Source organism: Scyliorhinus canicula, chromosome 14, assembly GCF_902713615.1.
Source record: "Scyliorhinus canicula chromosome 14, sScyCan1.1, whole genome shotgun sequence".
NCBI classification, from domain to species: Eukaryota; Metazoa; Chordata; class Chondrichthyes; order Carcharhiniformes; family Scyliorhinidae; genus Scyliorhinus; species Scyliorhinus canicula.
In genome coordinates, this window is record NC_052159.1 from 52,421,339 (window position 1) to 52,447,007 (window position 25,669).

General features: G+C 50.5%; 1 protein-coding gene across 4 annotated transcripts in view; it reads right to left on the reverse strand.

The window, feature by feature from the left end:
- Positions 1 to 25,669, reverse strand: part of sgcg (sarcoglycan, gamma) — an 807,130-nt gene that overhangs the window by 220,781 nt on the left and 560,680 nt on the right. For all 4 annotated transcript variants that reach the window (XM_038818379.1, XM_038818381.1, XM_038818380.1 and 1 more), the window contains one exon: positions 14,954 to 15,041. In XM_038818379.1, the coding sequence (XP_038674307.1) occupies positions 14,954 to 15,041 (88 nt within the window). The remainder of the gene's footprint in view (positions 1 to 14,953; positions 15,042 to 25,669) is intronic.

Here is a 25,669-nt window from a genome sequence, read left to right on the forward strand (position 1 = left end):
AGGGGTACCCTGGGCGCCTCGAAACTGCCCACTCAGGAAAGACTGCCAGATAAAGGTGGGCAGAGACTTTCCTTTCTTCTCTCTCCCGGGGGCGCTGCTCAAGTGGAGTAGGCGCAAGGTGGTTGTGAGTCCACCGGTAAGAGAGAGAGGATCACCCGGGCAGTGGTGGGGCTTGGACAAAGGGGTGTCAAGCCCAATATAAGCCCGTTGGATGGAGTTAGAAAGGGGGATCCCGCTACAGTTAGCAAAGGGAGGGATTAATCAAAATCAGTCAGCATGGTTTTGTGAAGGGAAGATCATGTCTGACCAACTTGATTGAAGTTTTTGAATAGGTGACCAGGTATGTAGATGAGGCTAATGCATTTGATGTGTCTACTTAGACTTCAGCAAGGCTTTTGATACAGTTCCACATGGAGACTGACAGCGAAGGTACGAGCTTATGGGATCCAAGGGAATTTGGTAAATTGGATCCAGAATTCGCTGAGTGGCAGGAAGCAGAGGGTATTGCAGGGGCAATATAAGCAGGGGCTGGTTTAGCACACTGGGCTAAATCGCTGACTTTTAAAGCAGACCAAGACAGGCCAGCAGCACGGTTCAATTCCCGTACCAGCCTCCCCGAACAGGCACCGGAATGTGGCGACTAGGGGCTTTTCACAGTAACTTCATTGAAGCCTACTTGTGACAATAAGCGATTTTCATTTCATTTCATTGTTCCAACTGGAAGCCTGTGTCCAGTGGGGTCCCGCAGGGATCAGTGTTGGGGCCCTTGGTATTTGTAGTTTATATAAATGATTTGGACATGAGTGCAGGCAGGTTGTTCACGGTATACAAATATTGGTGGTGTAAATAGTAAAGAAGAAAACTTTCGAGCAGTCATTGTCAAACTCGGGGGCGGTGGGTCGCGGGCGGGTAATGGGAGGGTCGTGGGGCCGCTGTCGCGGCGCTCCCAATTGCACAAATCCATGCGCAACAGCCGGCTTTTAATAAGGCCAGCTGCGAGCGGCCATCAAAATGGCCAGGAACAGATTAAATAAAATTTGACCGCACTGCGCAAGTGTGCCCGATCATCGGTGCGTAAGTCCAAAACTATGCACATGCGCACCGATGATTGGGCATGCATGCGCAGTGCTGCCGCCTTTTTTTTATATGGTCGCAGCCTTTTATTTCAAGTTGGGGGGCCAAAGGGACCAAAGGGACAAAGGGACTATTGGGGCCAAATGGACCCAAAACCATTTCCTCCATTTTTGTCAGCAAAAAACAAGGTAAGTGAAAATGGTGGGTTGCGCAGGTCAGCTGGTGTGGGCCACAAAGGTCGGCCGGTATGGGTCGCAAAGGTGAGTCGCGAAGGTCGGCCAACATGGGTCGCGAAGGTCAGCCGGCGTGGGTCGTGAAGGTCAGCTGGGTTGGGTGCCGAAGGTTGGCCGGTTGGTAAAAAATGGGTCCCCGGAAAAAAGTTTGAAAAACACTGCCTTAAAGTGCAGGGGGATACAGATGGGCTGGTCAGTGCTACATTTAATTTAATCTAGATAAGTGTGAGGTGATAAACAAGGCAAGGGATGACATAATAAACGGCAGGATCCTGGGAAGCACCGAGGATCAGAGGGACTTCGGTGTGCATATACACCAGTCCCTTATGGTAGCAGAGCAGGTGGATATAGTGGTTAAGAAGGCATATGGTATACTTGCCTTTCTTCACCGAGGCATAGAGTTTAAGTACAGGGAAGTTATGTTGTGCCACCCAATCTTCACATCATTTTTAAAAAAAAATAATTTTTATTCAAGTTTTTCAACAACAAATTTTCTCCCCACAGTTAAAGTAGACAAGGTGTGGTTCTACACCGAAACAAGAAAAGAACTCCCCCCCCCCCCCACCCAAAACAGAATAATAAATAATAACAAACAACAATACAAGAAAGAAGAAAATAACAAGCCCACCGTCGCAAATACAAACCCCCTTAACCAGCCCCGACCCCCCCCCCCCCCCCGTTCCTCCCCCCCCCCCCCCCACCCCCCTCCAGGTTGCTGCAGAGACCGACTACTCTCTACCCCTTCGCCAGGAAGTCGAGAAAGGGCTGCCACCGCCGAAAGAACCCCTGTACCGACCCCCTCAGGGCAAACTTCATCCTCTCCAACTTGATGAACCCAGCCATGTCGTTGGTCCAGGCCTCCGAACTCGGGGGCCGCGTATCCCTCCACTGTAACAGAATCCTGCGCCGGGCTACTAGAGACGCAAAGGCCAGAATGCCGGCCTCTCTCATCTCCTGCACTCCCGGCTCCGAAGCTACCCCAAAAATCGCGAGCCCCCAGCCCGGCCTGACCCTAGACCCGACCACTTCAGACAAAGTCCCCGCCATCCCCTTCCAAAACCCCTCCAAGGCCGGACAAGCCCAGAACATATGGGTGTGGTTCGCTGGGCCTCCCGAACACCTCCTGCACCTGTCTTCCCCCCCAAAGAACTGGCTCATCCTTGCCCCTGTCATGTGCGCCCTATGCAGCACCTTCAGCTGAATTAAGCTGAGCCGTGCGCAAGAGGAGGAGGAATTCACCCTCTCCAGGGCATCCGGCCACATTCCATCTTCAATCTCTTCCCCTAGCTCTTCCTCCCACTTCGCTTTGAGCTCCTCTACTGAGGCCTCCTCTTCGTCCTGCATCAACTGGTAAATAGCCGAGATCTTTCCTTCACCGACCCACGTCCCCGAAAGCACCCTTTCTTGCACCCCCCTTTGGCGGCAGCCGCTTAACAAATGCCCTGATCTACATATACCTGAAAGCGTTCCCGGGGGGAGGTTCCACTTCCCCACCAGCTCCTCCAGAGTCGCGAACTTCCCATCCAGGAAGGGGTCCCCAAACTGTCTGATGCCTGCCCTGTGCCAACTCCCAAATCCCCCATCCATTCTCCCCGGTGCAAAACGGTGATTTCCCCGTATCAGGGCCCAGACTGAGGCCTTCACTTCCCCCCCCTTTGCCGCCTCCACAGCCCCCAGATTTTGAGGGACGCCACCACTACCGGACTCGTGGAGTACTTTGCTGGGGGGAGTGGAAGTGGGGCCGTCACCAAAGCCTCCAGACCCGTACCCACACAGGACGCCACCTCCAATCTCTTCCATGCGTCACCCTGCCCCTCCGTCACCCACCTGCGAATCATTGCCACATTCGCCGCCCAGTAATACCCACCCAGGTTGGGCAACGCTTCAAGAATACCCTCCTTGCCTAGTGGTTAGCACAACCGCCTCACGGCGCTGATGTCCCAGGTTCGATCCCGGCTCTGGGTCACTGTCCGTGTGGAGTTTGCACGTTCTCCCCGTGTCTGCGTGGGTTTCGCCCCCACAACCCAAAAATGTGCAAAGTAGGTGGATTGGCCACGCTAAATTGCCCCTTAATTGGAAAAAAATAATTGGCTAATCTAAATTTAAAAAAAAAGAATACCCTCCTTACTCTCGGGGCCTTCCGCGCCCACACGCACCCGAGAATAGACTTATTCACCCTTTTGAAAAAAGCCTTTGGGATCAATATGGGGAGGCACTGGAAAAGAAACAAAACCCTCGGGAGCACCGTCATCTTAATCGACTGGACCCTGCCCGCCAACGAGAGCGGCAGTGCGTCTCACCTACTGAACTCTTCCTCCATCTGCTCCACCAACCTCAAATGTTAAGCCTGTGCATGGCCCCCCAGGTCCCAGCTATCTGGACCCCAAGATATCTAAAGCTCCTCTCAGCCCTCTTCAACGGGAGCTCACCTATCTCCCTCTCCTGATCCCCCAGGTGCAGGACAAACAGCTCACTTTTCCCCACATTGAGCTTGCCCATTGAGTTTTGTTCACAATTTACATAGATGATTTGGAGTTGGGGACCAAGGGCAATGTGTCCAAGTTTGCAGATGACACTAAGATGAGTGGTAAAGCGAAAAGTGCAGAGGATACTGGAAGTCTGCAGAGGGATTTGGATAGGTTAAGTGAATGGGCTAGGGTCTGGCAGATTGAATACAATGTTGACAAATGTGAGGTTATCCATTTTGATAGGAATAATAGCAAACGGGATTATTATTTAAACGATAAAATATTAAAGCATGCCGCTGTTCAGAGAGACTTGGGTGTGCTAGTGCATGAGTCACAGAAGGTTGGTTTACAAGTGCAACAGGTGATTAAGAAGGCAAATGGAATTTTGTCCTTCATTGCTAGAGGGATGGAGGTTAAGACTAGGGAGGTTATGTTGCAATTGTATAAGGTGTTAGTGCGGCCACACCTGGAGTATTGTGTTCAGTTTTGGTCTCCTTACTTGAGAAAGGACGTACTGGCGCTGGAGGGTGTGCAGAGGAGATTCACTAGGTTAATCCCAGAGCTGAAGGGGTTGGATTATGAGGAGAGGTTGAGTAGACTGGGACTGTACTCGTTGGAATTTAGAAGGATGAGGGGGGATCTTATAGAAACATTTAAAATTATGAAGGGAATAGATAGGATAGATGCGGGCAGGTTGTTTCCAGTGGCGGGTGAAAGCAGAACTAGGGGGCATAGCCTCAAAATAAGGGGAAGTAGATTTAGGACTGAGTTTAGGAGGAACTTCTTCACCCAAAGGGTTGTGAATCTATGGAATTCCTTGCCCAGTGAAGCAGTTGAGGCTCCTTCATTACATGTTTTTAAGGTAAAGATAGATAGTTTTTTGAAGAATAAAGGGATTAAGGGTTATGGTGTTCGGGCCGGAAAGTGGAGCTGAGTCCACAAAAGATCAGCCATGATCTAATTGAATGGCGGAGCAGGCTCGAGGGGCCAGATGGCCTACTCCTGCTCCTAGTTCTTATGTTCTTGTAACCCGAAAAGTCCCCAAACTCCTCAAGTATCTTCAACACCTCTGGCATCCCCTCAGTCGGATCCGCGACGTACAACAGTAGATCATCTGCGCACAACGACAGCCGGTGTTCCTCTCCCCCCCCCCCCCCCCCCCCGCACAATCCCCCTCCAACTCTTCGAATCCCTCAGCGCCATGGCTAGGGGCTCAATCGCTAACGCGAAGAGCAGGGGAGACAAGGGGCACCCCTGCCTCGTCCCCCTGGAAAGCCGAAAGTCCTCCGACCTCCTCACGTTCATCACCACACTCGCCACCGGGGAGCTGTACAGCAACCTCACCCGGCTGATGAACCCCTCACCAAACCCAAACCTCCTCAACACTTCCCACAGGTAACTCCACTCCACCCTACCAAAAGATTTCTCCGCATCCATTGATGCTACTATTTCTGCCTCCCCAGCCGCCAGCGCCATCATCATAACATTAAGGAGCCGCCGTACGTTGGCATTCAGCTGCCTCCCCTTCACAAACCCCGTTTGATCCTCATGAATCACCGTCGGGACCACATCTTCCAACCTTCTGGACAGCACCTTTGCCAACAACTTTACATCCACATTAAGGAGCAAAATTGGCCTGTAAGACCCACACTGAAGGGGGTCTTTGTCCTGCTTCAGGAGCAAAGAAATAATTGCCCTGGACATCGTCGGGGGCAGAGCCCCCCCTCCCTTGCCTCATTCAGGGTCCTCACAAGCAGCGGGCCCAGCAGATCTGAAAACTTCTTGTAAAATTCCACCGGGAACCCATCAGGCCCCGGCGCTTTCCCTGTCTGCATACTTCCCAGCGCCTCCATCAGTTTCTCCAACTCGATTGGGACCCCCAGACACTCCACCCGCTCATCCCCTACTCTTGGGAACTCCAGCCTCTCCAGAAAGTGGTCCATCCCTCCTGCCTCCCTAGGGGGCACCGCTCGGTACAGCCCCTCGTAAAAGGATCTGAACACCCCATTGATGTCCTTTCCACCCCGCACCATCCTTCCTGCATCCGTGACCTCCCCTATCTCTCTAGCTGCCTCCCGTTTCCAGAGCTGGTGGGCCAGCATCTGACTTGCCTTCTCCCCGTACTCATACACCGCCCCCTGCGCCCTCCTCCACTGCGCCTCCGCCTTCCGGGTGGTTAAAATGTCTAATTCCGTTTGGAGATTGCGCCGCTTCCTCAAAAGCCCCTCCTCCGGGGTGTCTGCATACCTCCTATCCACCCTTACCATTTCCTCCACCAGCCTCTCCCTCTCAGCCCTCTCTCCCCTCTCCCTGTGCACCCGAATAGATATCAGCTCCCCTCTGACTACTGCCTTTAGCACTTCCCAAACCACCCCAACTTGCACCTCCCCGTTATCATTGGTTTCTAGATACCCCTCTATGGCCCTACGGATCCGCCCGCACACTTCCTCCTCTGCCAAAATCCCCACATCCAACCTCCACAGCGGGCGCTGATCCTTCCCCTACCCCAGCTCCAGATCCACTAAATGTGGAGCATGGTCAGATATGGCTATCGCCGAATACTCCGCCCCCACCACTCTCGGGATTAGCGCCCTACTGAGAACAAAAAAGTCAATCCGGGAGTAAGCCTTGTGAACATGGGAGAAAAAGGAGAACTTCCTACTCCCCGGTTTCTAGAACCTCCAAGGGTCCACCCCTCCCATCTGATCCATGAACCCCCTCAGCACCGAGGCCGCCGCCGGCCTCTTGCCCGTCCTAGACTTCGAGCGATCCAGAGCCGGATCCAGCACAGTATTAAAGTCCCCACCCAGGATCAAACCCCCCGTCTCCAGGTCCAGGATCAGGCCCAGCATTCGCCGCATGAAGCCCGCATCGACCCAGTTGGGGACGTACACATTGACCAGGACCACCCGCTCTCCCCTGAAGTCTCCCACTCACCATTGCATATCTACCTGCACTGTCCGCCACCACATTGGATGCAATGAATGACAAGCTCTTACCGACCAAGATTGCCACCCCTCGGTTCTTTGCATCGAGCCCCGAGTGAAACACCTGTCCCACCCAGCCTTTTCTGAGCCTCACCTGATTCGTAACATTGAGGTGCGTCTCCTGGAGCATAGCCACATCCGCTCCCAGCCCCCTCAAGTGTGCCAAGACCCGGGATCGCTTCACCGGACCATTCAGCCCCCTCACGTTCCATGTGACCAGCCGAATCTGGGGGGGGTCCTCCCCCTCCCTCCGCGCCGATCAGCCATAGCTCTCCCTCAACCCACAACGTGCCCAGGGAACCCCCCAAGCCCGTTCCCCACGGTGGCAGACCCCCCTCCCAACCCCCCCTTCACCAGCCGTTTCCTTACAGCCCCTAAAGCAGCAACCCGGTACCCCCCTTCTTCCGAGCCCCCCCCCCCGAGCCCCCCCACCCCAAGCTAGGGCCTCCCCCTAGCTGCGTTACCCCTAACATTGTACTTCCGTAAGCCAGCCGACTCCTGCTGACCCCGGCTACTCCCGCCATACCAACGATACCCCCCCCCCCCCCCAACAATGCAACACAACCACCAATCCCCCCTCTCAGTGCCGGCCCCGCCCCCAACTCCTCCGGCGCGGGAAGAAAGTCCGCGCTTCCATCCCGAACCCCGCCCCCAACCCAACACGCAGGAAAAAGACGGGCACATGACCCAGTGGGACCTCAAACTGCTCCCTAACCCCCCACCAGTGGAAAAAAAACCCAAAAAGCGCCATGGTAAATAAATAACAGCCGCAAAAGACGAAAACTCAGAGCAACGAAAAGGCAACATCAAACACAGCCAATATACGCAAAAGGATACCAAGGAGGACAGAGCCTCCAAATAATGTACATCTTTCCCCAGTACCCCAGTCCTCAGTTCGAGTCCAATTTCTCTGCCTGGACAAAAGCCCAGGCCTCCACCGGAGAGTCAAAGTAAAGCTGGCGGTCCTTGTAAGTGACCCAGAGGCGAACCGGTTGTAACAGACCAAACTTCACCCCCTTCCTATGAAGCACTCCTTTCGCTCGATTGAAGCCAGCCCTTTTCTTCGCCACTTCCGCGCTCAAGTCCTGATAAATCCTAATGTCCGCATTCTCCCACCTGCTGCTCCTTTCCTTCTTCGTCCACCTCAACACGCACTCACGGTCAACCAAGCGGTGAAAGCGGACCAGCACCGCCCTGGGCGGCTTGTTCGGCCTGGGCTTCCGCAGCAGCACTCGATGGGCACTCTCCAGCTACAGGGGTCCCCGGAACGACCCCGCACCCATCAACGAGTTCAGCATCAGGACCACATAGGCCCCCAAATCCGAACCTTCCAGCCCCTCCGGGAGGCCCAAAATCCGCAGGTTCTTCCGGCGGGAGCAGTTCTCCATCTCCATCCTTGCCAACCATTTCTTGTGAAGCGCCTCGTGCGACTCCACCTTCACTGCCAGGCCCAGGAGCTTGTCCTCGTTCTCCAAAGCCTTTTGCTGCAGCTTTCGAATCTCCACAGCCTGAGCCGTCTGAGTCGCCACGAGCTTGTCCAGCGAGGCCTTAAACGGCTCCTGGATCTCAGCTTTTAGCTCCCTGAAGGAGCGCTGAAGCAGCTCCTGCTGCTCCCGCGCCCACTGCTGCCACGCTGCCGGTTCCCCGCCCGCCGCCATCTTGTTTTTTCTGCCTCGCACCTTCTTCTGCTGCAAAGTTGACTTTTTGACCGCTCCACTTCTAGTCCAGCCCATCCACCGGCCGCTGAGCACAGTTGTGGGCCCTTAAAAGAGCCCAAAAGTCCAAAAATAGCGGGAGCTACCAAACGTGCGGCTTAGCTCCGCATCGCCGCAACCGGAAGTCCCGTCCCCACTTCTTCAATGGCCTTGGTGAGATATTTTCACAGTTGTTCCCTCTGCTGCTAGAATTCAGCTTTCATAAAGGCCCTCAAGTCAGCTTGAGGCCTCTAAGCCCACCCTTCCCCCGCCTGCATGCTGGAAGAGGCTTTTATCTTTGCTGCAGCTTCAGCCAAATCTTTCACTGTTTCTGCGGGTCTGGTAACCAAGAAACATACCATTCCTGGGGGACAGTACTCCTCGAACATTCACCTACGCCTTTTCATCAAAATTCCATCCCGTATTGATTAAAAAAGAGCCCTTTTCTGTAACTTTAGGTAGGAGCTGCCTTGTGTGTGACCACCCACTCCATGGTGGACACCAGAAGCCAATCTTCACATCTTTATTAATTAGAAATAAGAATCTTTATTAACAAATAAAGTCTATTTGGCTCAACAAACGTTCGTCCAGATGAACTCTAACTGTCTTAAATCTCTACCTGCTCTGGAAACATGCCCAATATTCTCCTGTGTCTAATTATAATGTGTGGTAAATGTTTTAGCTTTTTACAATGGAGGCTGCTCCTGTCAGTGAGCATTTGGGGCGGGATTCTCCGACCCCCCTGCCAGGTCGGAGAATCGCCGGGGGTCAGCGTGAACCCTGCCCCAGCCTCCTGCCGAATTCTCCACTGCCGGAGATTTGGCGGGGGCGTGAATCGCGCCACGCTGGTCAGCGGCCGCTCACAGCGGCCTCCCTGGCGCTTCTCCGACCCGCGATGGGCCGAAGTCCAGCCCATTCTATGCAGGTCCCGCCAGCGTAAATTGGACTAGGTCCCTTACCGGCGGGACCTGGTGGCGCTGGCGGGCTCCGGGGTCCTGGGGGGGGTGCATGGGGCAATCTGGCCCCGGGGGTGCCCCCATGGTGGCGTGGCCCACGATCGGGGCCCACCAATCCGCGGGCAGGCCTGTGCCATGGGGGCACTCTTTTCCTACACACCGGCCATGTTAGCCTCCGCAATGGCCAGCGCGAAGGTGAACGCCCGCTGCGCATGCGCGGGGATGATGTCAGCAACCGCTGATGCTCCGGCGCATGCGCGGACGTGCGCCGGCCGGCGGAGTCCCTTCGGCCCCGGTTGGCACGCCGCCAAAGGCCTTCCACGTCGGCTGGTGGGGCGCAAATCACTTCCGCACCTTTGGGGCGGCCCGACGCCGGAGTGGCTCACGCCACTCCGTCCCGCCGGGACCCCCCACCCTGCTGGGTATGGGAGAATCCCGCCCTTGATCCTTAATTATTGAATATGCCTTTGTTTGTCCACCATCCACAGAATCCCTACAGCGCAGAAGGAAGCCATTCAGCCCATTGAGTCTGCACCGACCCTCTGCGACCCTACCTAGTCCCATTCCTCCGCCCTATCCTCTTTACACCACCTAACCTGCACATCTTTGGACACTAAGGGGCAATTTAGCATGGCCAATCCACCTAACCTGCACATCCTTTATACATCTAGGTGCAAATTGCAAGCCAAAAGGTCAAACAGAACCCTTGCCAATGGAATTTGGCAAACTGGATAACTGGTCACCATGCTGACCTCAGGAAGGCAAAAGATTAAGCATTTTTTCATAGCTTGGTTTAGCTAATAAACTTATGAACTTTAAATAAATAAATTAATAAATGATAAGTAAGATTAAATCATAGGTGTACAATTATTTATTCTTGACTGCATCACCTCTGGATATTAAAAACAGTAAACTTGTTTCTTTTGCATGAGCACACATTATAGATTGGAATTTTGCAATAACAATCACTGATATGGCAATATATCGTTGCCTTTTCCTTACCAATGATGGCTTCAGAACAATTACTGAGATTTGTAAAGTCCGCCAATTAGAAACACACATCATACCCTTCTTAGCTCCAAGGTTGTTCATCCAATGGAATACAATCACAGCTCGCTTGCCTCTACATCACCCAGCCCCTCACCACAACCAGCAACCCCCTCCCACCACTTAAACCTTTCCTCCCATCCTGTAACAAAGGGAATTCAAAAGCGTTTAAAGGCATCTTGCAGCCCAGCCAACTGAGGTATCAACCCGCTAGGAGATAAACTTGTGCATTCCAGAATGGTAGGTACATTTTCTGTGGCCTGAGAAAGCAGCTAGCAATAACTCACATTTACAATGGCTGCCAACTTCCTAAAGGAAGATATTAAAATATAGTAATTATCATATTATTACAAATGTGACACAAACTGTCCATATCATATACATCCAATGGTCCCCAGAGTCTATTTAAAATGTTTTATATGTGAATATTAATATATTGAATATTCTGTCAGTCCCACATATGAAAATGAAATGAAATGAAAATCACTTATTGTGACAAGTAGGCTTCAAATGAAGTTGCTGTGAAAAGCCCCTAGTCGCCACATTCCGGCGCCTGTTCGGGGAGGCTGGTATGGGATGTACACATATGTGACACAACAGGCTCTTCTTCAGAATTCGTATGAGTTGGCACTTGGCTTTATTACTATTTTACACTTTACATTGTTCTAAAATTCATCAGCAAGATTATTTCAGTGACAAAGGGTGTGGATGTTGAGTTTCTGTCATGCTGCGGTATTATGTACAGATTTACACTTCAACTATTTCCCTGGATGCTAAAACTGTACCAGATTTATTCAGACGCTTAAGTAGAATGTTCTCAAGGCCAGAAAAGACTACATTTCAACATAAATCTCTATAACGCGCAAGGCAATAGACAAGCCTGGCAACTTAATCAAAATTTGGCAATGATTTCTGCCATATGCTCTTGCAAGTGGCAGAAATTATTGTTGGTGTGAGCTTTTGCTTTTGGAGAAGGCAAGTAAATAATGCTGAATTTTAGAAACAATGCAGTCACCTCAATTTTACAATCCAAAGAGGATCATTTAGTTCATCACGTCTGCGACAGCTTTTTACTCGGGTAATCAAAATTTAATCCATCTGTCCAACAACTCACTTACCATAGGTTTGCATCTGTATTGCTTCAATTACTTAACCATACTTTGCTTAAAATATGCAATTGTTGCTTCCACAATTGCTCCATGTAGTTCAGCATTACCTGCTGTGAGAACGTTCTGAATAAAATAATCTATCCAATCATTATTCTTCGCTTTCTTCCTGACTGACCCCTCTTCGTTGATTCCTCAAATTGCATTCTCTTATTAAACCTCTCAAAATCCTCTGTTAAGATTCCTGATAGGCTATGCTGCTGCTGTGAAAACACTACCTGGAACTCAAGTGCCTCCTCACCCTGGTGAATCTACTCTGTTTGGCTTTAATGTCCTCTCAATTTGGGTGCATAAAGTCAGCACCAATAACAAAGCAATATTTTGGATTTATGTAGTGCTTCTAACATAGAAACTTGTCCCCAAATATTTCACAGATACATAAGAAGAAATTAATGTTAAGCCTAAGAGCTAATTACAAGTAGTGAATCAGCAAAGACTTGGTAAAAATGCTGGTATTAAGGAAGAACTTAATGTAGAGATTTGGGGAGGGTGGGGGGGGGGGGGGGGGGGGGAGGAGGTGTTGGTGGCGGTTGTGGAAGGTGGTTTTTGAGAAGGAAGTTGCACAGAGTGGGATCTGGCAACTGATGGCTGTGAATGTTGGGTTGACAGAAGGGATGGTTGGGGAAGAGGCCTGAATCAGAGGAAGAGCAAATTTGTGAGGGGATGTGTAGTTGGAGGCATTCGTAGTACTTTTGAGGGGCATGGACCGAGAGGGACTGAAGAATAAATTCAAGAATTATAATTCTGAGACACGTCTGGATTGGGAGCCAATACAGGTCAGCAAGCATGGGGGTGATTGGACAGTGTGATATAGTGTGAAACAGGATATGGGTATAGGTGTTATAATAGTGTCACAAGTGGGCTTAGATTAACACTACAATGAAGTTACTGTGAAAATCCCCAGGACCTGGGTTTGATTCCCAGTTTGGGTCACTGTCTGTGCGGAGTCTATGGGCGAGATTCTCCGCAAATGCGGAGAGTCGTAAAGGCTGCCGTGAAACTGGCCGTGTTTCACGGCAGCCTTCACGCCCGTTCCCGGGACCAATTCTCCCCCCCATCGGGGCTTGGAGCGGGACCCCGGGAATCGCGGCGTCGTGGCCTTAACGACCGTTGTTAAGACGCGCCAAGATGACGCGCGTCTGCCGTCTGTATGACGTCAGCCGCGCATGCGCAGGTTGGAGCCGGCTCCAACCCGCGCATGCACGGGTGACGTTATCACGCCATTGACGGAACCCGCGCATGCGCGGTTCCGTATTTCTCCACCGCCGCCCAACAAGATGTGGCGGCTTGATCTTGTCGGGCGGCGGAGGGGAAATAGTGCGTCCCTTTTGGACGCAGGCCCGACGATCGGTGGGCACCGATCGTGGGCCTGTCCCCTCCTGAGCACAACGGTGGTGCTCCTGCCCCAAACGGGCCTCTGGATGCCCCAAACGGGCATCCAGCGCCCGTTTTTACGATGGCAGCAAGCAGGTGTGTTTGCTGCCGTGAAAAAACAGGCGTAAAGGCCAGGCCGCTCAGCCCATCGGCCGCGGAGAATCACCGCTCACCGTAAAAAACGGCGAGCGGCGATTCGTGACGTGGGTCGGGCGAGGGGGGGGGAGAATAGCGGGAGGGTGCAAAAAATGTCAGGAGGCCCTCCCGCTATTCTCCCAACCGGCATGGGCAGCGGAGAATCGCGCCCTATATGTTCTCCCCGTGCCTGTGTGGGTTTCCTCTGGATGCTCCGGTTTCTTCCCACAAGTCTCAAAAGACGTGCTTGTGAGGTGAATTGGACATACTGAATTCTCCCTCAGTATACTGGAACAGGCGCCAGAGTGTGGCAACTAGGTGATTTTCACAGTAACTTCACTGCAGTATTAATGTAAGCCTACTTGTAACAATAATAAGAATTATTATCTTTCTGAAAAGCTATGTGCACATTTGCTGCATCTACTTTTATTTATATCATCCTTTCTTCAAAACAATGACTAATATTTGTCAAATATTATGGGCCATAATCAACGTTGGCTCTCATTTGTTATCTAGTGCATCTCTAAATGCTCAAAATCAATAAATTCGTAGCAGCCTCAGTTTGATCAATTCAGACAGAATGAATGCTACTATTACAATTTTCTTCATCTATTCTCCGAAACAGTGTCAGACAACCTTCAAAATATAGCCTGATGCTAGGTAGCATCACTTGATTCTCACACACACAAACACACATACAAACACAAATATACATTGAGGTCAATAGACATCAATCGAGTGGAAGTACCTTTCATCTCCACAGTCTGTGAACACCGAGGCCAATTGCAGTTCCTATCTATCATCATTTCTGATGAATTCAATGAATTCTGTGAGTGCCGTGGATAAAACCTAAGTGCCCGTTCCTCTTTGGGTCGTGTTTGACATGACCCAGTCCAGCAAAGAAGTTAACAATGGAGCTAATTTTGTTGTCCAATGCATAACTTCCTGTCAACATCTAGCTGCTGAAAAAAGAGTTAAAATGAAGGAAAAAATTCATCCCACCTGGTACATTTACACAATGAACCATCGGGGAGTGGGGTGTGGGGGGGCGGGGGGGGGGGGGGGGGGGGGGGGGGGGGGGGGGGGTGGCGGGGAGAGAGAGAGAGAAAGCACGGGCAAGTCAAAAATATTTTATACAAGAGATATTTGGATACAGACAAACCATATACAGTCACGCCACAGTATGAAACTTAAAAAGGTCACACAAAGGAATTATTGCAAGCACTGGCACAACCCTGTACAGATGATTTACAAACAATTTGCTTTTGCATGAAGGTGAGGGAGATATTGTGGCCACATTTCATAAGTCTACAGAGTTGGGCTCTTCCTTCAAAAACATGAGAAAAGTTTTTAAATAGGTGGTACTGGAAAGGTGAAGGTCAGGTAAGTCAGATGTCCTTAAAAATTGCTAAAATGTCTCAGGAGTTCGTACATAAAATAAAATGTCAGAGCACATCTTTAAGGCCACATTGTGCCTCAAATTAAAGACGATTTCAGAAGTATTTTACTTTTTTTGCATCCACTTATCAACATCAAGCACTTATATTATCAAGTACAGTTCATAAAACTCAAGCTACTTTTACATTCCCCGTGACCTTGGCCTGCTGCACAGGTGGCCTTAACACAATGTCAAATGTTTTCCTGAAATGGTACTGATCATGCACTTTAATTTCAGATTCCAATGGGCAGATTCTTGCATTTCTAACCCTCGGACAACCATCTGGCCTTTCCTTGTGATGCCGACGAGCTTGTGATGCTCACTGCTGAATTGCTTGCCCATTTACCAGAGAAGAAAAGCAGACCAGAAAATTATACTCACCCACTGTTAATCTGCCTGTCACCTGCCCCTCAGAGTTGCGAGCATTAACAGTCACATTTTGCGAAGAATCCACAAGCAAGGGGGAATCCTGCAAGAGGTTTTAAATAAAATAAATCTGCTTTCACTATTAAAGCATTTGGGAGAAAAAAATAACTGACCGACATAGTCGCAACAGGCACAGACAGTACTAAAGGATTAATACGTGAAATGTATTCAAGTGCATGGTGTATGTTATATGTATTTGTTCTGCAAATGGAAGTAAATCTCCAAAGTAATAATAGGAGATAATTTTTATCCTCACAGCTTGGGCAGTAAACTGGCTGATTTGTTCTACAACCCACCCAATTCACAATTACTCTGAAACCAATGGAAAATATCAAAACGTGCATACAATCCACTCAGCCAGTATGCCGCACAGCAGTGAGTGTGAAAATTACCCCCAGCTCACTTTATTATTTTGAATTTTTATTTTCAAATAAGATGTAGGTGTTGGAAAAACAGGCAAACTAAATCAAAAAGTCGCAATCAGGTAATGCCCTTTATCAACATTAAAATATTTGAAAAATTAAAGTGCTGTATATCTTTTGTGTGTCAGTTCTTATTCTTATTGAGACTCTATCATGCTCAATGGCTTGTAGCACTGATGATATTGCGTCATGGAATAATTCGGGGGCGGCATGCGGCACAGTGGCTAGCACTGGGACTGCGGCACTGAGGACCCGGGTTCGAATCCCGGCCCTCGGTCACTGTCCGTGTGGAGTTTGCACATTCTCCCCATGTCTGCGTGGGTTTCACCCCCACAACTCAAAGATGTGCAGGTTAGGTGGATTGGCCATTCTAAATTGCCCCCGAATTGGACAATTGTTCTTGTCTCGCACTCTCTCAATACTGTACTGACAGATTAACGTAATGTTCCATTCAGAAGACAGGAAGGAATTTATATTCACATACATATGCTCAACTTGTCTACTTTGTACAATTATTATTTTATTTTAAAAAATAGACAAAGTCTTTACCCTGACATGTCTAACACACCAGAGTTCTGGCAGGACAGAGAATCTGCCCGGAGAATTCCGCCCATGATCTTTTAGTCTTGAGCAAGTCACAAACCTTTGGAGGAGGGTCTATCCCTGGTTCCATTGTTCCATTGTGCTCCCAAAAAAATGAGTTAGCCTTTATAAGTGGTGGTGTATTTTCCCCCAACCCTTCAGTTTGGAGTGTTCAGATCCTCTACTAATAACCCCACAGCAAAGCTGAGATAAGGTAAAAGAAGAGGGTTGGTTTATTTTAAGCACATGTGAAACGCGGGAAGGGCTTTCGCAATCTTTTGCACCCAGACAATAAGGGAAAGAAAGGGGTACAGGACAAGACCACGGAAAAAAAGTAAAAATTATGGTTTCATGTGAGTCTAGAGTCCAGAATCGAAAGTCCAATGGTGTACTCCTTCAGAGCTTAACAGACAGTGAGTTGCTGAGTGATCTATCTTTCCAGAAGTGATGATTTCCACGATGAAAAAAGGCATGCAGAGATAGCAGCGATGTTCCAGAAGTATACAGGGTAGATGAGCACCAGGCCATGTGCCTGGACAGAGGTCTTGCTGCCATTACCTGTTGGGTGCTAAAATGGTTGACTGTCGGGAAGCCACCTCCTTCTCTTTGGATGAGACCTGCCGTTCATCCACCTCCTCCAGCACATCGCCCTGTGCTGTGCAATGTTGTGGAGGATTCAGCAGGCCACCACGGATGTGGGAGACCCTCCCAGCGCCTTATTGGAGGGCCCCTCCAGAGCAGTCCAGGCACCTGAACCTCATCTTCAGGATGCCCCTGTTGCGGCATGGGTTTTGTTGTAGCAGGTCCCATGTCGGTCTGTGGCCTCCGGATTGGTGGCATCAGCCACGACCGCAATGGATAACCCCTGTTGCCCAAGAGACAACTCCTCACCCAGGAATACGCCTCAATGGTGTCAGAAACCGTCAAGTGTGCCAGGATGAAGGCCTGGGTATCGGGCATACACCAGCTGCACTTTCATCGAGTGGTACCCATTTCAGTTTGTGAAGACCAGCCTGTCATAGAATCATAGAATCCCTACAGTGCAGAAGGAGGCCATTTGGTCCATCCAGTCTCTTACCGGCCCTCTGAAAGAGCACCTCACCCAGTCCCACTCCCCTGCCCCATAAGCCCACCAAAACCCGCAGATCTTTGGACACTATTGGAGGCAGTAGTGTAGTGGTATTGTCACTGGACTAGTGATCCAGAGTCCTAGAGTCATGCTCTGGGGAACCGAGTTTGTATTCCACCATGATAGATAGTGAAATTTGAATTGAATAAAAAATCTGGAATTAAAAGTCTAAAGCTGACCATCGATGCAGACTCGATGGACCATTGTCGATTGTCGTGAAACCCATCTGCTTCACTAATGTCCTATAGGGGAGGAAATCTGTCGCCCTTACCTGGTCTGGCCTACATGTGTCTCCAGACCCACAGCAATGTGGTTGACTCTTAATGCCCTCATGGATGGGCAATAAATGCTGGCCTAGCCAATGACGGCCACATCCCATTAATGAATAAAAAAAACTAAATGGCAATTTAGCATGGCCAATCCACCAAACCTGCACATCTGTGGACTGTGGGATGAAAGCAGAGAACCCGGAGAAAACTCATGCAGACATGGGGCGAAACTGCAAACGCCTCACAGTCATCCAAGGCTGGAATTGAAACCGGGTCCCTGGTGCTGTGAGGCAGCAGTGCTAAGCACTGTGCCACCTGGACCGGTGTTCGTAGGGGGCATGCATCCCATCGGTCACCCCCAGACCTGGGCATCCAGGTAATGGCTGTGATCCTCCTGCCCAGGCATCCTGGTGGGCTCGGTCCACTTTGAAGTTGATACATTGTACTGAACGGGCATATAAAGCCTCTTTGACTGTGCAGATGCACCTGTACACCAAGGTCTTTGAGATCCCCGATAGGTCCCCACTCGACGCCTGGAAGGACCTCATGGTGTAAAGGTTGAGAATGACCGTCACCTTAATGGCCACTGGGAGCAGCATTCCTCCCCAGATCCCTGCAGTGGTTGGTGTGCCATGATCCGGCAGACTGTATGTTCCCCCTGCTCAGCCAGAGTCTTCAATGCATGCCTAGCCGTCAGGTCCCTTGGTCCTCAAAGGACAGGGACTGCCGGTACACACGAGGCCTGGTGGAGTGTCTCCTTCCCACCTTCTCCTTGCCCTGTTGGGCCACTGCCTCTCCATCCTCACCAGCTGCCTCCTGTTACTCTGGGCAAGCTCCGCTGCTGCAGGGTCCTCACTGAGCAGCTCTTGCACGGGCAGCCTTAGTGCATCCCCTAGGGCTGCGGCAGCGAGGGTTAAGGCCATCATTTCTTGTTGAATTCCGAAGTCAATTGTCTGCAGGGGGTGAATTGCAAACATTTAGCATGGTTCAGACCCCTGTGCCCAACCAGGTCCAAAGGGTTACACAGTGGCCCGGGCCTGCACTGCAACCTCTGCCCACGCATGTCCCCCTCCACCCTCCTTCCTCCCCTATCCCCACACCCATCCGTGGCCATTCCCCCGTCACTCTGTCCTCAGCACCACACCCCTGGCCCCGTGGATGCCCAGCCCCATGGGGGATTCTGGCCCCTCGAGCACCCATCCAAGCCGGCAGGGGTACTGTGGCTGGCACTACCCATGCCAGCGATACATTCTGCAGCCCCTGTCTGACATCCTCCTGTCGGGGCAACCATAGGCATTGCCCTTGTGTGGGTGGCATGATGCCCCACTGGCGGGTGACACCCGCTTCTGGGGGGGTGGGGGGGGCGGGAGTTGGGGTGAATGTGGTTGTGGAGTGCGGGGTTCGGGTCACCCATATGGCCGATGTCACTCTGCACCACCATGGGCCACGGTGGGTGGTCACTGGGGTTTGGCAATAGTGGTCCCCAACCCAAACCCCCTACCCCCACCCACCTCCTCCAGCCAGTCCTGGGATCCCACGATCGCACCTCTGGGAACATGTCCTACCTCCTTTCTCTGTCTATCAGCAGCCACGGTGCCTGTTTCCTGATTTTTAAACCTACAAGTGAACCTTGCCATCGGTAATTCCTTCTGGCCGAGGCAGATCGCGGGAGCCCCAGAGAATACCGGGTCAGGCCTGTTAATGATATGCCAATGGAGTTTCCTATACATGTGGAGTAGAATGCATTCACACTGCTGTAGAGGCACCAGAGCACGGAATTCTGTCAGGCATCTGGCGCCGGCCACGACTTTTGGCTCACTCGCGATTCTCTGCCCAATCGCGTTTCGTGATTCCGGCCTTGCTGGACGGAAAATCCTGCCCCGTGTATTTTAAAAAGATGATTGGGTAACCAACATTGATGCTGGATGCTCATAATTTCACTCGTTCTTTCCTACCAGAGTTGTTCAAGATTTTAAAGAGCCCATTAAAATACATGAACTCTCATATTAGAATGTGAAATACCTTTGAAGCTATGACCTCAATTTCATCTTTGAACATGTATTAAAATATAATTCAAAAATTACCACTGAGTGAAACATGGTCAATGTGTTCAATATTATAAATTTCTTGTTTATAATTGCCCCCATTGCACTAAATCCGGTAGTGGGCATGAAAAGTGGTGTTTTACCAGTTGGTTGCAAGGCAGGTTTTCACGACGTATCGTCCGTTTTTCAACACATTAACTCTGCACACATGGGAAATATGGCATATCGCTGGCTGGCTGGCAGGCTCTCACTCGTCCACACTGCCATGAACTCACCGTTTCCTCACTCCGGACGCCATATTAAAACATTACCCTTGTACAGTTCTGTTAATCTCTGCAGCCCAGGACAGTTACAAATGGGAGGGATGGCCCCGAAACCTAAGAAGGAAACTGTTGCAAATTCAGTGACATCTCAAGGGTGTGTCTGTTGGATGCAGTTGAGGATGGCCATGATGTCCTCTACCTAGCTCTAGCCGCAAGACGTCCAGCAAGGTCACCAATCCAGATTGGGAGGTGGTGCTGGTCCGTGCCAACACCTTGCAGAAGAGGTGAGCCACCCAATGCAGAAAGATGATGAATGGTCTCATCTTTGCCACCAAGGTAAGTCAACCATCTTAACACTCTCAAGCCTGCTCTCCTGAACACTGCCTGGGAAGTGGTGGCAGAGGCAGTCAGCATTGCTGGTCCCGCCAGGAGGAGATAGATGGTAATCCAGAGAGGTGGGGGGGGGGGGGGGGGGGTCACTGGTAAGTCCTTTGTTCTGAGAGAGGCAGAGAAACAGAGAGGATTCCAAAGGCTGTGGTGCAGGTGTCCCCTAGTTTGGGTGAGCTCTGCTGATCCCATGCATCCTCTGCAATGGGTCAGCGCTTCTGAGGAATGCCAACACCTGGTAGTCTCCTGATTGAGCTTGGCACCGCCCATCCTCTTTATGAAACAGGTGGGGCAGGAGGGTGTCTAGAGAGGTGGCCTGAGTGAGCTCCCAGATGACCAGAAGTCTTCTGAATAGTTAAAGGACACAGGCATCACTCAGCAGTGTGAGCAGACAGGAGACTGCAGCAATGGTGGTCTGAACCAGCCACCTCGATCCTTAGGGGGACATCCCAAGTCCATGGTCTTGGCACCAAGTCACCACCCACTACTGCCCCCAGCCCAGGCAACCATCTCCAATGTCCCGACAGTTTTCTAAAGTTTTTCAGTGCTTTTTTTTAATAAACAATTTTATTGAGGTCGTTTTTGGCTTTATAAACAGTTACAGACATCATCAGAAAGAAAGCAAAAAAGGCAAAAATGTGCAGACATCCACGTACTTTCAATACTTCCACCGTAACATATTGCACAAGCCTGCTCCTCTCCCACCGGTACTACCCGCCATATTTTCCCTCCTACTCTACTCTACCCCCCACCCCCCTCCCCCCACCCCCCTGCTGATGCTCACTCTCCCGCAAAGAAGTCAATAAATGGTTGCCACCTCCGGGCAAACCCCTGCACAGATCCCCTCAAGGCGAACTTAATTTTTTCCATACCCAGGAAACTCGACATGTCCGCAAGCCACCACTCAGTCTTCGGGGGCTTTGCGTCCCTCCACGCCAATCGTATTCGTCGCCGGGATATCAGGGAAGCAAAGGCCAAAACATCGGCTTCTTTCTCCCCCTGGACCCCCGGGTCTTCCGAAACCCCAAAAATTGCCACCCCTGGACTCATCACCACCCTTGTTTTTAGCACCCGGGACATGACCCCCGCAAAACCCTCCCAGTACCCCCTCAGTTTAGGGCATGCCCAAAACATGTGAACGTGGTTCGCTGGTCCTCCCGCGCACCTAGCGCATTTGTCCTCTATCCTGAAGAATTTGCTCATCCGAGCCACCGTCATATGGGCCCGGTGAACGACCTTAAATTGAATCAGCCCGAGCCTAGCACATGTCGCGGTCGAATTTACTCTACTCAGGGCCTCTGCCCACAGCCCATCCTCCATTTCCCCGCCTAGCTCCTCCTCCCATTTAAGTTTCAGTTCCTCTGTCTGGGACCCTTCCTCCCTCATGAGCACCTTATAAATACCCGAGACTCTACCCTCCCCTTCTTCCCTCCTAGAGACTATTCTGTCTAGGATCCCCATTGGCAGGAGGCGTGGGAAAGATGGGACCTGTCTACGAACAAAGTCCCGCAACTGTAGGTATCTAAAGTCATTTCCCCTTACCAACCCAAATTTCTCCTCCAAGCTCCTCAAACTCGCTAAGCTCCCTTCCAGGAACATATCACCCACCCTTCCCGCCCCTGCCCGCCGCCATACTTGGAACCCCCCATCCATACTCCCGGGGGCAAACCGATGGTTGTCGCAGATTGGCGCCCAGACAGACGCCCCCATCTCCCCTACATGCCTCCTCCACTGGCCTCATATCCGCAGGGTCGCCACCACTACCGGGCTGGTGGTGTACTTGGCCGGCGGCAGCGGTAGAGGAGCCATGACCAGGGCTGCCAAGCTGGAGCCCCTGCACGAAGCCGCCTCCACCCGCTCCCAAATAGACCCCGTACCCACCATCCACTTCCTTATCATAGCGATGTTGGCTGCCCAGTAATAATTAATCAGACTCGGCAAAGCCAGCCCGCCCTCGCTGCGGTTCCTCTCCAACATCGCCTTCTTCACCCGCAGGGATTTTCCCGCCCAGACAAAGCTCATGATCATCCCATTAACTCTTTTGAAGAAGGACTGTGGGATAAAGATCGGGAGGCACTGAAAAATAAACAGAAATCGAGGGAGGATTGTCATCTTTACAGTCTGCACCCTCCCTGCCAACGACAGCGGGAGTGCATCCCATCTCCGAAACTCTCCCTTCATTTGCTCCACCACCCTGACCAAATTTAACTTATGCAGCCTGCCCCAGTCTCGTGCCACCTGGATTCCCATATACCGGAAATTTTCCTCAACCAGCCTAAACGGTAGCCCTCTCAATCTGTTCTCCTGGCCCCTTGCCTGGACCACAAACATTTCACTCTTGACCGTATTTAATTTGTATCCTGAGAACTGGCCGAACTTCCTCAGCATTCCTAGTATACTTCCCATCCCGGCCACTGGGTCCGACACGTACAGGAGCAGGTCGTCTGCATAAAGAGAGACCCTATGTTCAACCCTGCCCCTCACCATCCCCTTCCATCCCTCTGCGGCTCTCAGTGCAATCGCCAGCGGCTCTATGGCCAGCGCAAACAGCAGCGGGGAGAGCAGGCAGCCCTGTCTGGTCCCTCGGTACAGCCTAAAGTACTACGACACTTCTCTGTTAGTCCTGACACTAGCCTTCGGGGCCTGATATAATAATTTGATCCAATCCACCAATCCCTCCCCGAACCCAAACCGTCCGAGCACCTCCCATAGATAGTCCCACTCCACCCGGTCAAAGGCCTTCTCGGCGTCCATCGCCATCACTACCTCCACCTCCCTACCCACTGGGGACATCATTATCACATTAAGTAATCTTCTCAGGTTGGCTGCCAGCTGCCCTACCTTTCACGAACCCAGTTTGATCCTCCCTTTCAGTGCTTCTTTAACTTCCCGCTGTCCCACTGCAGCCATGGCGCCCAGGCCATGTTTGTCAATATTGTAGTAATTCATTCCCACGAGACTTCCACCTGAGAGGAGTGGAGCATCGGGGAATAACGGAGCAACATGTGTCCAACCCGCTAATCACTTTTGAATGCATGTAAATACCTGTTTTGAATACTGCTGCTGGTGAGGAGCACAAACCTCGTACTGCCACGAGAAAGGGATCGGAGCATTGTGCCCAAACCGTGCTGGGCATTGACCACGATTTTGGCCAGATGCCCGACTCTCTGCCCGATCACAGTTCACGTTTGTGGCGTTGCGAGGTGGAGTAATTCGCCCAAAGCTTCCCGTTTTATTTTAAGGCTGATGTGGAAACACTGGGCCAAAGTACTTTGACAAATCTTTTAGGGATGTGATTCGTTCTGTTTTCTGTGATTTTTTATTTTGCGAGGTGGTGAACTCAAGTGTGAGTTTATGTCTTTAATTGTTTTTTGACTGGTTGCTTTGCTTTTTAGAATATTTGAAATTCAAGGCCCATAAACAATGAATATGTGGAACACCTTGCCCTGTGGACACATTTTCTCATTAATACTCAGGCCCTATGGTCATAATTGGATACATGACAGATGCAAAACAGTTAATTATGTACTGATAGACTATATTATGCTTGAAAACAAATTTCTGAAAATCAGTACTGTATTTACAAGTAATTTTATATAACATGTAATTTTGTAAATGAGAAGTCTAAAGCGAACAGGATTGGTGAACTATAAAATATATCAGCACTATTTTGTTTATGATGTCCAAGGACATTCAAGTAGGTTTTCTTCTCCTATCTGGCCACAGGATATTTTTTCAACAAACGTTTTTATTAAGGATTTTTAAGTTATACAAAACAAAAGCAATTGTGAATATACATTGAAAAACAACTGAAAAGAAAAATAAAATAAAAAATAAAAAATAAATATATATATGTTGCCTTTTGCTATTTACATCGGTTGCGGCTTTTCTTTTTGATTTCTCTAGTCGGTGTTTAATTCCAGCCAGGTTGCCAACCTGCCTCTCCCCCTTTTCTTTTCAAACCCCCTCCCCTTCAAATCGTCTGGCATGCCTCCTTCCCTCTTCAGCTTCTTCCCTCTTCAGCTCCTAGATCTTGTTCCTGTTTGATTGGCGTGACGCCGTGTATTTTAATGTTTGCTGAGCCTGGTTGGGCTCCATGTTTCTTTGTCCCCATGTGTATCACTTCCAGCTGCTTTAGGCTTAGCCTTGCGCAAGTGGAGGTGGAGTTGACCCTATGTAGTTCTTTGCTCCAGAGTTCCCACCCTATTTCAAACACTCATCCTCCTCCCATTTTTCTCTTGTCTGATGTGTTGGGTATGCTGGGTCTGCGTTTACCATAGCAGTGAGAGAGACAGGCTTCCAACACTTGGAGAAATGCAACTCTATTTTATTAAACTCTTAACTATCATACATACTTTAACTGTGGGTTGACACTATGCTGAGTTGACTGGAGACCTGAGGCTAACCTGACCAGACTATCTTACTACCACATGGTGGATGTTCTAGTTGTTGCTCACAGGCTCTGACTGTCTCAGAGGCTGCATCCCAAGAGAGCGGGAAAACTAGTGCCCTCTGGCTTTATAGTGGCCGTGTCCTGTCTGCTGTGTTCTGTGTGTTCATTGGTCACCCTGTGTGTCAATCAATGTCTGTCTGTGCACCATCATACACTTGTGTGTATATTATGACATCTCCCCCCTTTTACAAAATGTGTACATGTCAATAAATAGTGAGTGTGTGTATGTGCTGACTAGGTACAAAGTATGTGAGCGTATTTACATGAGTAGGAGCCTGACTATATACAAAATACGTGAACGTATTTACATGGGAAGGTGTCTAGTGCAGATAGAGTGCATACAACAAATTAGGAAGAACAATATGTACAGACGTGTAAACGAAGCACAAGGCAATGAAACATTCAGTCTATAAATTCAGTCTCAGTGGCGGGTGACGAATTCTGGTTGACCGCCTCAAGGGAGGGTCAGGGGTCGCCTGCACCGGAATGGGCGGAGCTACATCCAATGTAGAGGGTGGCAAAAGAAGCGGCAGATCGGTGACCTCTTGGAAGGGTGTGTCCTGAGGAACCAGTAGGCGAGGCGGGACATCAGGTTCAGGTGGTGAGCGTGGAAGCAGCCGCAGTGCCCGCCTATTACGCTGAAGAAAAGAGCCATCATGTATGCGAACGAGAAATGATCTGGGGCCACTTGCTTGACCATCACAGCTGTGGCAGACCAGCCACCGTCAGGTAGCTGAACATGAACTCGGTCAGCAGGGACCAGAAGCAGGGAGATCTGTGGCGTGGGTGTCATACGTCGACTTGCATTGGGCCCCGAGACTGTTGCATTCTTTGCAGGACCGGAAAATTGTTAAGGTCCAGGATGTGGATTGCTGGCACCGTCGTCCGTAGTGTGCGGTTCATTAGCAGCTGTGCTGGGGACAGGCCAGCGGACAAAGGAGTCGCCCTGTAGGCTAACAGCGCCAGGTTAAAATCTGAACCCGAATCAGCCGCTTTACACAGCAGTCGTTTGACAATGTGTGCCCCTCTTTTCAGCTTTCTCATTCGACTGGGGGTAGTGGGGGCTGAAAGTGACGTGCGTGAAATTATACTGCCGGGCAAAATCCGTCCACTCCTCACTG